General features: G+C 41.4%; 1 protein-coding gene across 2 annotated transcripts in view; it reads left to right on the top strand.

Moving 5' to 3' along the window:
- cntn1a (contactin 1a) overlaps positions 1–13,695 on the top strand; it is a 31,191-nt gene that overhangs the window by 10,992 nt on the left and 6,504 nt on the right. Inside the window, exons 2-17 of one of the 2 annotated variants that reach the window (XM_043228573.1) lie at positions 280–400; positions 1,766–1,804; positions 4,548–4,674; positions 5,540–5,715; positions 6,213–6,308; positions 6,397–6,603; positions 7,526–7,625; positions 7,961–8,145; positions 8,697–8,821; positions 9,680–9,800; positions 9,875–10,025; positions 10,111–10,238; positions 11,430–11,602; positions 12,918–13,062; positions 13,153–13,314; positions 13,457–13,606. In XM_043228573.1, the coding sequence (XP_043084508.1) occupies positions 313–400; positions 1,766–1,804; positions 4,548–4,674; positions 5,540–5,715; positions 6,213–6,308; positions 6,397–6,603; positions 7,526–7,625; positions 7,961–8,145; positions 8,697–8,821; positions 9,680–9,800; positions 9,875–10,025; positions 10,111–10,238; positions 11,430–11,602; positions 12,918–13,062; positions 13,153–13,314; positions 13,457–13,606 (2,173 nt within the window). In that variant the 5' untranslated portion in view covers positions 280–312. The remainder of the gene's footprint in view (positions 1–279; positions 401–1,765; positions 1,805–4,547; positions 4,675–5,539; positions 5,716–6,212; positions 6,309–6,396; positions 6,604–7,525; positions 7,626–7,960; positions 8,146–8,696; positions 8,822–9,679; positions 9,801–9,874; positions 10,026–10,110; positions 10,239–11,429; positions 11,603–12,917; positions 13,063–13,152; positions 13,315–13,456; positions 13,607–13,695) is intronic. The other variant, XM_043228574.1, reaches the window with a different exon arrangement.

Raw genomic sequence — 13,695 nt, forward strand, 5'->3', positions numbered from 1 at the left:
TTGATCCTGACAGCGCCAAAGCAGGGAATAATTAAGATTTGATTTGATGTTTCTGAAGGAATCTCTTTTGCATTTAAAACAGTAAAAATTGTGAAATATTATTGTGCATTAAAATAGTCTGATTTTAATTCATCTGTGATAAATATTAATTTCTTTGTTTTGTTTTTTTTTACATTTTACTTCCCCCAAAAGACATGAATAAGTCTTAATTCTGCATTTTTTAATGGGGGTTTGATGAGGAAATCTGTCTCTGTATGATCGTGTGTTTGTGTTCTTCAGCAGCTCCTGATGTCTGAAGATCTCCTGTAGTTGATGATCGCAGCGGCCGTCCAGCCCAGAGCCATGACCCACACATCCTGCTGTGTTCTGCTGAGCATCTCGCTCGTGCTCACCTGCTGCTGTGAGTATCAGTGATCCACATCAGTCAGTCAGTCATCAGTCAGTCCGTCGTCCCATCAGCTCTTCTATCCATTAGCCCATCATCCTATTAGCTCATCAGTCCATCAGCCTTTTAGTCTGTTAGCCCATCGGTCAGTCAGTCTATCATCCCATCTGCCCATTAGTCCATCGTCCCATCAGTCCATCATCTCATCAACTCTGCAGCCCATCATCCGAGCCCTTCAGTCAGTTAGTCCACCAGCCCATCAGTTCATCGTCCCATCAACCCATCAGTCAGTCAGTCCATCATCCCATCTGCCCATCATCTCATCAACCCTTCAGCCGATCATCCAATGAGCCCTTCAGTCAATTAGTCCACCAGCCCATCAGTCCATCGTCCCATCAGCCCATCAGTCAGTCCATGACTCCTTCTGTCTATCATCCCATCAGCCCTTCAATCCATTAGCCCATCATCCCATTAGCTCATCAGTCCATCATCCCATCAACCGTTCAGTCTGTTAGCCCATCGGTTGGTCAGTGCATCAGTCAGTCCATGAGCCCATCAGTCCATCGTCCCATCAGCCCATCAGTCAGTCCATGACTCCTTCTGTCTATCATCCCATCAGCCCTTCAATCCATTAGCCCATCATCCCATTAGCTCATCAGTCCATCATCCCATCAACCGTTCAGTCTGTTAGCCCATCGGTTGGTCAGTGCATCAGTCAGTCCATGAGCCCTTCAGTCCATCGTCCCATCAGCCTTTCAGTCTGTTAGCCCATCGGTCAGTCAGTTCATCATCCCATCTGCCCATCAGTCCATCGTCCCATCAGCCTTTCAGGCTGTCAGCCCATCAGACAGTCAGTCCATCAGTCAGTCAATCAATCCATCAGTTTATCAACCCATCAGCCCATCAGTCAATCAGTCTATCAGTCCATCAACCTCCGTCTAACAGCCCATAAATCCTTCTTCCCATCAGCCGTCAGTCTATCAGTCATTCAGTCAGCCCATCAGTCCATTCTTCCATTAGCCTTTCAGTCTATCGGCCCATAGAAAAAGTTTCAATAACTGCACAGTATTTTCAATACAAAATCATGTTTAATAACATTGTTGAAATATGTTTTAAAACCATAAATTCATGTTTCCAAAATTACTGCATAGTAATTTAAAATATCTCAGTATTGACCATAATACTAATATTTCTGTGATAATCCGGCATAATATCATACAGAAAATGCTCAAAATCACTTTATTTTTGTGCTGATGTTCCCATTCCTCCTACTGTGAGATCAATCGAGCAGAAAGAGAGATGCACTCTTGGATGTTAAAATGAATCAGGACTATTCATTTTGAATCAGCAGCTACAGATGACGTGTTTTTGTGCTTTCAGTTTGGTCGGTGTGTGCTGATGTCCCAGCAGTCTTCGGAGGTGAGTCTTAGCTGTTTGTTTACAATGTGATTCAGTCAGGTTTATTCAGTTAAGGTTATACCAAATTATGAATATGCTTTAAGTTTGGACAAATGTTCAGATGGAAGCCTGGTTAGTTCACGACGAGACATCACGACAGTATGATTTGTCTTCATATGCAATTACATAGTAATTATTTTTACATATGAATATCAATATCAATTTAATAATTTTTTTTCTTACAAAAAGGCGAAATGTTTCATTCTTTGTCTCTTTGTTTTATTTTTTGCGTTGTCCATTTTAATTAAGTTACTTGAGACCTTTACACACAGCTGTAAATGACAGTGTTCATAAACGAATGCAGTAAAGTATTTGATGTACATCGATTCACGCTGATTGATTCAGAGTGGTGTATTTCTTCATCGCCTCCAGTGAAGTGTGTGTGTGTGTGTGTGTGTGTGTGTGTGAGAATCTGCCGTGTTCAGTGAAGATCACAGACGTTACAGTGATTCAGTGCTCATAATAGAGACACGGGTTGAGGAGCAGGGCATTGTGGGAGATCAGAAGATTAACCGTCTCTGACGGCCCCCACCCGTTCTCCATCAAAGCCTTGGGAGCCCGTTTGCTTATTCCTGGAGTGCCTTTGATCTCTGCACGACTGCATGTGGTTTACAAATATTACGGAGCTGCAGCGTGTCAATCAAACATCCGTGACCCGCCCACGACACGAAGCCACGCCCCTCAAACCAGTTCACCAGCAGAAACATTAGATATATTGATTTCAGCAGTAATATTTAGTGTTTAGGTCATGTCAAAGTGACATTTTGTTTCCATAAGTGATGAAATTATGACGTTTTCAGATTCATTATTGGTTATTTTTGTCATGTTTACCCTGGTAAGGTATTTTATGTTACAAATGAAAAGCTAGTCTGGTGATGTCAGGCGGCGACAGTTGCTAGGGAGTGACAGGTCTGTGGTCTGTGATGGTTTGCTCACACATACATGAAATATTCACGTGTGTTTGAGCGGACGCTAAAAGAGCTGCAGGTTGCCATGGAAACCAGGTCAGGGGGTCAAGTGTAGGTCGCTTTAGCGCTGCATTAATAACATAAAGCATCAGTTTTATGCATTAAAATGATATTCAGTCCAGTGTGACATCTTCATTCAACACGATCTCACACAATCAGGGTTATTTTGTTATGAGGGATAGTATTCTAGAATTTTTAGTAGATATATTTTAGCAACTTGCTGAAACAAGGTTATTGTTGTTTTTAAATATAAGATGTTTCAGGTGATTATTTTATTTTAGATAATGTGGTTTTGGTTTTATCAAAAAGAGAGATCTGATTCTGCATTGAATTGAATTTCAATTTAAACATCATTATTCTGATTTCAGTAATGCAAGACCCCCTCATATATTATTTAATGTGTCAAGTATCATAATCATGTAATTAGACTGAATCCCTTTAACCTATGCTAATAAAACATTCAAATGCTGCACATTAAAGTGAACTGGGGTTGTGAAAAATGAAAAATATCACAATCCAAAAAAAACCTACGTTCATAACAATACACCTAGGTTTTCTTTCTTAAGAGTTGTCCTCATTACGCCTCACATCGCTGTTTGTGATTTCTGTATGATAATCAAGAACCATAACAGAGCCATGCATGAGTTACTGACGTCACGTTATGAGTGAAGAGCTGATGAATTATTAATATTTGATCGGACGCAGACGAGACGGCAGCATCAGAGGAGTTTCATTCATTTGCATTCGATGAGCCGCCGTCGGTTTCCTCCTCTACAGCATATTAAATATAACAGTTAATGTCATGTTTCACTAATAAACATCATTTGTATGAATGAACTTATTTCTTTATTCTAGTTCTGTTCTGAATACAGTTCTGTTGAATAGTAACTAGACCATGTTTATATATATATATATAAGTGCATTTTTTCTTCTCAAAGCCTTTTTTTAAGAAAGTATGGAAGCAGTCATAATTAGACAGATATTGGCCTCTGAAGTATTTTGGATGAATTCCTAGATCCATCCGAAGTGAATCTCCTCTGATTTGTCCTGATCAGAGTGGAATTATTCAGTGGTTTATTAGTGTTTTTATCAGTAGTATATGAGTGTAGCTGATGGTGATGGACTGAGGCTTTGATTCGACGTGACTCTGATAACTTCAGTATTTCTTCATAATTGGCCAGCGTTCAGAGTTTCTCATTCAGAGCTCAGGAGAGATGTTTCAGATGTTTCTCCTACAACTAAAACCAGACCCACATGAATCTCTGAGGAACATCTCCTGCTTCTGTTTGTGAAGAAGAAAGCCCTTCTTCAGGAGGTTCGTGGTGATGAAGAACTGGTGTTCATGAGTTATTTATGGTCAGTAATCGCTCTGCTGACTGATATCCCAGCATGCACTAATGGAGCTGGAAATGAGCTCCAGGATGGAGTGCGTCTACTTGCCTAAATCTGCTCGTCTTATGCATAATTCATCTTCATAATGTTCCAGTCGTACTCTCTGTCTCTGAAATAAAACTTCTGATGGGATGGATGGACGGACAGGAATATGAACAAATGTCAGCAATCCATTCTTCATGATTCTGCTTTTTCTCAGTTGTATGATTTGTTTTTTATGATTTTTTTTAGAGTATGTCTACACAGTTTTATCAAGTTTTAGATTTGTTCAAAACTATAGAAAATCCTACTCACCCCGAACTTTTGAGCGAGGGTAAGCTGTGTGTGTGTTGTGTGTTTCTCAGACGAGGCGTCAGGTTACGGGCCGGTGTTCGAGGAGCAGCCCGTCGACACCATCTACCCCGAAGAGTCTCCAGAGGACAAGATCATCATGAGCTGCAGGACTCGAGCCAACCCAGCGGCCACGTACAGGTCACACACACACACACAGAGACACACACACACACACACACACACACACACACGCACACACACACACACACACACGCACAGAGACACACACACACACAGAGACACACACACACACACACACACACACACACACACACACACACACACACACACACACACACACACACACGCACACACACACACACACACACACACACACACACACACACACACACACACACACACACACACACACACACACACACACACACACACACACACACACACAGAGAGACACGCACACACACACACACACACACACACACACACAGAGACACGCACACACACACACACACACACACACACACACACACACAGACACACACACACACACACACACACAGAGAGACACGCACACACACACACACACACACGCACACACACACACACACGAGAGACAGAGACACACATGCACACACGTACACGTACAGGTCACACACACACACACACAAACACACACACACGCACAAAACGCACACACGTACAGGTCACACACGCACACACACACACACACAGTCAATCATTTTTATTTCTATAGTTCTATTATCAACACAGGTTTTTATCAAAGCACTGAACAGAATAAAGTAGAAGAATACACTGACAGGGATGTATAATGAAGAGATTGAACAGTTTGTTATTAAATACAGAGACGGTCTCTGGAATCAATTCAATGATAATCACTAGAAGGTCACACACACACACATATATATATATATATATATATATATATATATATATATATATATATATATATATATATATTGCCTCATTTCTGATGGTGTGTGTGTGTGTGTGTGTGTGTGTGTGTGTGTGTGTGTGTTTTCAGGTGGAGGCTGGACAAAACAGACATCGTTCTTGGAAATGATGATCATTACAGTCTGGCGGGAGGAAACCTCGTCATCAGCTTCCCTGACAAGAGCAAGCATGCTGGGAACTACTCGTGTCTGGCCAGTAATGAGTTCGGGACAGTGGTCAGTCAGAAGGCCTCCGTTCAGTTTGGATGTGAGTCGCTCTGTTTAAACTGCCCTGGATGCCCTTGAGCTCACACACACACACACACACACACACACACACACACACACACACACACACACACACACACACACACTCACACACACACACACACACACACACACACACACACACAGGCGGTATTGTTCTGAGCGTGACAGATATTAATTTTTGCTGTCAGACGTCTGAAGCGTTTCTGCTGAATTATGACTCTAAAGTGTCCTCCGTGCAGTTTTACTGCTATTGTGTGTGAAACTGATGTGAGAGTTAATTAAATTCTGTGCCGTTCCTGTTTTCAATTATATCAGGCAACGTCTTTATTCAGAAATTGCATTAACAAACGTTTTTAAAAACTTTTTCAAGGAGAAATATTAACAAGCTCATAAAAATAGCAATCGTAACATTTTCGAGTGTATTTATTGATTTAAGAAAATCTTGTTGAGTTATTACCCTTTATTGTGATGTTGCTCGTCTCTGTGTGTGTTTAGACCTGGACATGTTCTCCACGGACGAGCGGGAGGCGGTCTACGTGAAGGAGGGGCAGGGGGCGGTGCTTCTGTGTGCCCCGCCTCCACACTTCCCAGGTTACCATGGCGCCCGACTCTATTAATTCGTCAGTCATGTGTGCGCCCGACCGAGGTTTGCGTCACTTCCTGTCTGTGCTCTCTGCAGAGGACCTGTCCTTCCGCTGGATGCTGAACGAGTTCCCAGAGTTCATTCCTCTGGACAAGCGGCGCTTCGTGTCTCAGACCACCGGGAACCTCTACATCTCCACCGTACGAGCGCCGGACAGCGGGAACTACTCCTGCTTCGTCTCCAGTCCGTCCATCGCCAAGAGCGTCTTCAGCAAGTTCATCCCGCTGGTGCCCATCGCCGAGCGTGAGTCAGTTTGTCACGTTTGAATCAGGTCCATATTTATGAGCTCAAAGGCAGATATTTACTTTTTATATCTTAAGTAGTGCTGGGCAACAATACATGTGTGTGTGCTAATGTATATTTATGATGTATAAAGGCATACACAGAATGCATGTACAGTATATATTGTTATGTAAACATGTTATGTCATATATATATAGAGAGATGCAGAGATGCTTCCAGATAAAACTGACAGAGTGAGGATGAAACAGCAAAGATCTGAAAGAGAAAACAAACCTCTTCTGTGGTTTCTGAAGTGTTTCTGATTGAGCCGGTGCTAATTTTAGGTCTCTTCAAGATCAGATAATCTCCTCAAAGAAATCAGGACAGTGGTTAACGTTGTTCTGTGTGAGAACTATGGTTTAGTCTCCAATAAATGATCGGGTTCAACTGCAGAGAAAGTGTGAGGCCTCCAGCTTTATTACTTTCTGTATTCTGAAGGTTTTTACTGAGAGGTTTGTTTATATTTCATTCACATTGCATTGTATTCCTTAAAACAGGGTATATATGGGCTTTCTGACTGGACAGTATTTTCTGATTTATGGAGTGATAAAAGAGAAGCCAGTATATCAACAAAATGATCCTGGATTGGTTCTACTTTCAGATTTATTTTCTGTAAATGCATATATTTCGGGTATATTTAACTAGGAATGTCCTGGTTTTCATATTTTACCATGATAATATTTGAATGTACTTAATGTACCATGAACGTTTAATATCTAGATCAAATCACTAGCGTAAAACTGCGTTCCCTGCTCAGTGTATGATTGTTATTCCTACTTGTGTGTTTGTGTGTGTTGTGTTTCAGTTGTTTGTGAGTGTGCCTCAGAGTAGATGAACAAACAGAAAAGTCATTTACCGGCGTCTCGTATCTGCTCTCCATCAGGTTCTCTGAGGAAATATCCCGCTGATATCAAAGTCAAGTCTCCAGACACGTACACGCTGGCGGGGCAGAACGTCACGCTGGAGTGCTTCGCGCTGGGAAAGTAAGAAAAGCGCCGCGCTTCTCGGTGTTTGCGAAGCACTGCGGTCATGTTCCTCAAGCGCTTTACGACTCAGCATAATAATCTGCAAAATATTTCAGTTTGGATCGATTAACATCCTACTTAAACTGCATTTTGTAGATCATTTCAGCTTCATGCTGTGCGTGCGCTCTGCTCGAGCTTTATACAAACTCTTTTAAAGCGTGGAGATGGATCTGACGCAGCGTTCAGTGTTTAGTAAAGCATCAGCGACATAGCTGAATCCACTTCTTATTGACTCGGTTCTGTACCACATGGTTTATCCAGCAGATCTCACATGGTACATGTTGTGTGTTCAGCCCCATCCCTCAGATCCGATGGAGGAAGGTGGACGGTGATCTGCCGCTCCATCGCCACAACATCGGCATGTCAGGAAGTCTCCTTCATCTTTACGACATCCAGTACGAGGATGAGGGATTGTACGAGTGTGAGGCCGACAACTCCAAAGGCAAAGACAGACACAAAGTGCATCTGTATGTGGAGGGTGAGAGTCACATGACCTCATGAACACGCCCCATTCCTACAGGTGTACGCAGGCGACGAGCATCAATCATCAAAAAGAACAATAAAAATACTGGACTTTAACACATTCAGTTGATCATAATCAACGCTGCACCAATATGTCTATTATCTCTTATTAGAGTCTTAGTACAGTATTATTAGGCTTGAGGTTAGGGTTAAAACATGTTGAAATGCATGTTCAGAGTTATTTATATTCAGTAGATTGCCTGCTAAAGAGTTATCAGATATAAAGCAGACAATCTACTAATGATGCACTTAGTGTAGACGCAAAGTTAATTATTGTCTACAGAATGCACAAAATAGTGTTAGCTAAATGTTTCTTATCATAAAGCAATGCTTGTTTACGTCAGGGTTACATTACAGTAAAACCATTAAAGAACGGTTGCTTATGTAATAAACATTAACTGAAATGAAGGTATTAAAAACGAACGAACTTGAGTTTAATTTGAGAAAATATTTGTAGCTATATAGACATAAAAAGTGTGCAAATGATGTGAACTGTGTTTGTCTCAGGAGCTCCTGAATGGGAGGAGAAGATCAGCAGCTCGGAGAGAGACATCGGAGGCGATTACATCATGTCCTGTCTGGCCGGCGGGAAACCCAAACCACACGTGCACTTCCTGAAGAACGGGAGAATGGTATCGCTGATATCTGATTCGTAATTCACACAAATTCAAATTCTGCTGAAAATATATGTCTGCGTTCGGCAGAGTGACTGACGCATCTAGAGTTTCACACATTCAACGGTTCAGCCATGCAAACGCGTTCCTTTTGTGTTGAAAGCTTCACGTCCTACTCTTTGAGCTACAGGAACACACTTTTTTGATGTCAATAAAAATTGCAAACATTGTCCCAGTCGGTGAAATGCATTAGCAAGCTCCATGACTTCAGCAGAGCGTGTAAATAGATGCAGCGGATCGGTGTGATGAGTGAGTGTGTTGTGAGGCGCTGAGCGCTGGGCGGCCGGACCGCTGGCTGGGTTCCCGTCTGGAGCGAGGCCTTCCCATCATGCTTCTGGTTACATAACAGTCACCACAGCAGATGGTGCTGATCCAAACACCTGAAGTGTGTTTACAGCGTATATCACTGGAAGAGCCGCAGAATACAAATCAAACACCACTTCTAACAGAATAATGAGGCCAGACAGATGTTAGTGTTTTACGATGCCTTCAGTCAAAAACTTTATTTTATATCCTAATGATTTTTGACATAATAATGATGGTTTTTGCTTCATCAAATTAATAAATAATCTTTTTTGTGTTTGCATGTCAAATTTGTGCTAGTAAATTTTTTTTTACATTTATTTTAGCTTATATGAGTTATATGTAAACAGACACACACACATTTATTTGAATATTGCTGTTTTATTTTATAGTTTTTAGGGATTCTTCTCATTGATAGGCTTTTTCATAATAATCAGTAAAAATATGACTATGTTAATAATATCTGATGAAATCGGTTTTGACTGTGTTCTCTTCTTGCTTCTCTTCCATCAGTACGCTAAGAACCACGAGTTGCGTTTTGCAGACCTGACGTTTGAAGATTCAGGGATGTATCAGTGCATCGCTGAGAACCGTCACGGCACGATATACGCCAACGCCGAGCTCAGGGTGTTCGGTGAGTATTAATATTTGCTGTATAACATGGTTCTCGAGGAGCTGGTTCTTGCACTGAATGCGTTGTTTTTCCAGCCGGCGCTCCTTCGTTTGAGTGGAACCCAGTGAAACCCAAACTTCTGGGGGCTAAAAACGGGCACGTGGTGATTGACTGCAAACCCCGAGCAGCGCCGCGGCCGAGCATCTCCTGGAGCAAAGGAACCGAGCTCCTGCACAACTCCAGCAGGTCAGAGGTCACGCTGAGGTCATCTCACAGATACCCGCTCTCTACAGAGCCGTTCATGTTCAGTCTGTCTTTTTCACGATTTCAGGATCTTCATTTGGCAGGACGGGAGTTTAGAGCTTTTGAACGTCACCAAATCAGACGAAGGCAAATACACATGTTTTGCAGAAAACGACCGAGGCCGAGCGAACAGCACCGGATCTCTGTCAGTCACCGGTACGACACGGAAACCAGACCCTAATATCAGCTCCTGCTGATTATTACTGCAGTTATTGTGTTCTCTTGAGAAAGGCAATGTACTGTTCACCCCGGCAACCACAAAGCAGCTTTCCAGCAGCAACACAGAACACTCAATTAACCATCTTTCAACACACTAGTAACCACCAGCCACATTACCATCGCTCTATTCTTCTGTTTGATTCTGTTCAGTGCTTTGATGCAGTCTGTATTGTTAAAAGCACTATATAAATAAAAAGTGATTGATTGATTGAACAACCAACTCTAGCAACCACTTGTTTTATATCTACCTCCCAGCCTAGAAGCTGTAAAATGACACCCTGATGTCTACACAGAACACCCTAGCAACTGCATAGCAACACTCTAGAAACCCCCAAAATATTTTACAATACCATACAACAACCTAACAATGCTCTAACAACCATTCAGAACACCCTAGTAACTGCATAGAAATAAACTAGAAACCACACAAAATACACCGACGACCGTCCATAACACCCTAGCAACTGCATAACAACACCCTAACCACCATCCAGAACACAACAACAATTACATAGTAATATTCTAGTTTGCTTTTGTTGGTTGAGTTTGTATTTTAGTTGAGTTAGTATAATGTTCTAGTTAAATTAGTATTCGTTTGAGTTGATAATATGGTTGTGTTTGTGTTTGGTTGACTGTGTTATAGTTAGGTTAGTATTTGTTTCTATTCTAGTTGAGTTGGTATTTGTTAGTTGAGTTAGTAATCGGTTGTAGTTTGTGTTTGTTGCTTGAGTTTGTATTTGTTGGTTGGGTTGGTAATCTGGTTGACTGTATTCTAGTTGAGTTGGTAATCTGGTTGAGTTCGTGTTTGGTTGACTTTGGGTTATAGTTAAGTTAGCATTTGTTGTTTGAGTTTCTGTTCTAGTTAAGTTGGTATTTCTTGGTTGAGTTAATAATCTGTTGTAGTTTGTGTTTGTTGTTTGAGTTTCTATTCTAGTTGAGTTGGTAATCTGGTTGAGTTTGTGTTTGGTTGAGTTGGTAATATGTTTATTTTGTTTTTGTTGGCTGAGTTTGTGTTCTAGTTGAGTTAGTATTTGTTAGTAATGGACAAGTGTCTCACTGCTGCCCTCTGCTGTCACAAGCACATGAGCGATGGTCCTTTCAGAGGATAACGAGTGTCTCTCTCCTCAGACGCCACAAAGATCACTCTGGCCCCGTCCAACGCTGACGTCAGTGTGGGTGAGAGCGCTAGGATGGAGTGTGCCGCGTCACATGACCCCACCCTCGACCTCACCTTCATCTGGTCCCTCGATGCAAAAGTCATCGACTTCGACCGAGACCGAGAGCATTACGAGCGCAAAATGGTCAGTTTAGTCTTCAACTGTTTGATACTGATGACGGACACCTGATAATTATTCATTTAGTTTTCATGAATCATCTTCTTTAACAGGACCACTGTGGATGCCTTAACACCAAAAGTGACAACTACTGTAAACCGATAACTATAATAATTATAATATAATGATAAGACTACATATGCTAAATGTAATGGTACCTTTAAAATGTTAATGTTAATATGTTTATAAACTATTTTAACTATAATATTATAACTATAGTAATGAATATATTGGTAACCATGACAATAGCTGTAGAAGTAACTGTAATTATAACTAAAGGCGTCCTTAACGATAGCTAAAATAATCTGTAATAATATTTATGAGAGCAGAATTGATAACCATTATGTTTACTATAATTATAATTATGATAACTATGATAACGATAACTATAATATAAACTGTACAATAACTCTAACTATACTGACATCTGCTGGATGAATCGCTCCGAGCTTATTCCAGTGATATTGTTCCTCTGTGTATCATAGTTGCAGTCTTCATCTATTCTATCTACTTCTATCTTCTTATTTATATGTACAGCCAAACTAATTTTTCAGATGCATTTCTCACATTATTGATTGCTAAAAATATTCAAATAATATTTATAAATAACAAATTAACAAAAAAATATTTAACAGTGTCAGATACTTACATTAACAACTCTACAGAGACAACTAGAAATATATATTAATAGAAAGGTATGTAATGAATTCAGTTGAGTAGCTGTCAGCTGTTAAATTTAAGAACATACTTATATTAGATAACACCAGTTCATCTCAACCAGTTACCAAGCAATGCTTCATTTGTCTGTGGTGGAAAGATTGCACCAGAAATTAAAGAAGAAAAACCCCAAATATGATCAGGTCATCATTTTTTATTATTCAGCCACTTAGACCACACATTTTGATCAGTTTACCTGGTAGTCTACTGTATAAGGAATTGTTATGTAATATGTACTGTGCAGATTTTCTGCTGTCTTCATTTACATAAATGAAGTGTACTGTACCTGCTAATACTGTAACCCTGGTTTCTTAGGATAGGACGATATTTGGCTGACATACTAAACTAGTGAAACATCTGGAATCAGCGTGCCCTTATTGGTTAGACTGTATATACAGTTAAACTCCTAACTGAGACTGGACATACTGTATATTTTTGCTCCTTTGTTGATTTTGGTTGCTTCTATTGTCCTCGTTTGTAAGTGTCTGATAAATGACTGACTGTAACTGTGCGGTTCTAGTTATTGTTGATGTCTTGTGTATTAACTGAGATGGTTGTTGCTCAGGATGTGAATCAGGACGGTCAGGCCGGGACGTCCAGCTCAGAGCTGTTGATCAGTAACACACAGCTGAGACACGCTGGACGTTACCGCTGTACAGCACAGACCCCGGTGGACAACATCACGGCCTCGGCGGAGCTGGTGGTCAGAGGTCAGACTGAGACTCTTCACATGAAGCTAAAGTTTCTCTGTATCTCAGACTGTTTGTAGATCTCCAGATCCCTTGTCTCCTCATCCTCAGGTCCCCCGGGTCCTCCGGGAGGTGTGCGTGTGGACGAGGTTCTGACCAGCAGCGTGAGAGTGACCTGGAGTCACGGGACAGATAACCTGAGTCCCATCTCCAGATACAACGTCCAGTACAGAGACGTGAAAGCGCAGCAGGAATGGAGAGATGCCTCCACCGGTCAGTACAGCAGTGTGTGTGTGTGTGTGTGTGTGTAATGTGTAATGTTTTGAAAATGCGTGTAAGCAGTTGAACACACTGCACATTGGAGGGAATTATTTAATGCTAAAAATCTTCTGTTAATATTTCTGTGTGTCTTAAGCTCCAGTGAATGTGGAGGGAAATGCAGAAATGGCCACCGTGATCAATCTGACCCCCTGGACGGAGTACGAGTTCAGGGTCATTGCCACCAACACGCTGGGCACCGGACCCCCGAGTGACCCCTCGCCCAAAATCACCACCAAAGAAGCCAGTGAGTCCCTTCTGTCCTCTGCGTTCAGACCTTTGACCTGGAAGCAATGCATAAACCTTTCAAGGTTTTTGTCCAGGAAGCACACTTTT

This window comes from Puntigrus tetrazona, chromosome 25, assembly GCF_018831695.1.
Source record: "Puntigrus tetrazona isolate hp1 chromosome 25, ASM1883169v1, whole genome shotgun sequence".
Classification (NCBI taxonomy): domain Eukaryota; kingdom Metazoa; phylum Chordata; class Actinopteri; order Cypriniformes; family Cyprinidae; genus Puntigrus; species Puntigrus tetrazona.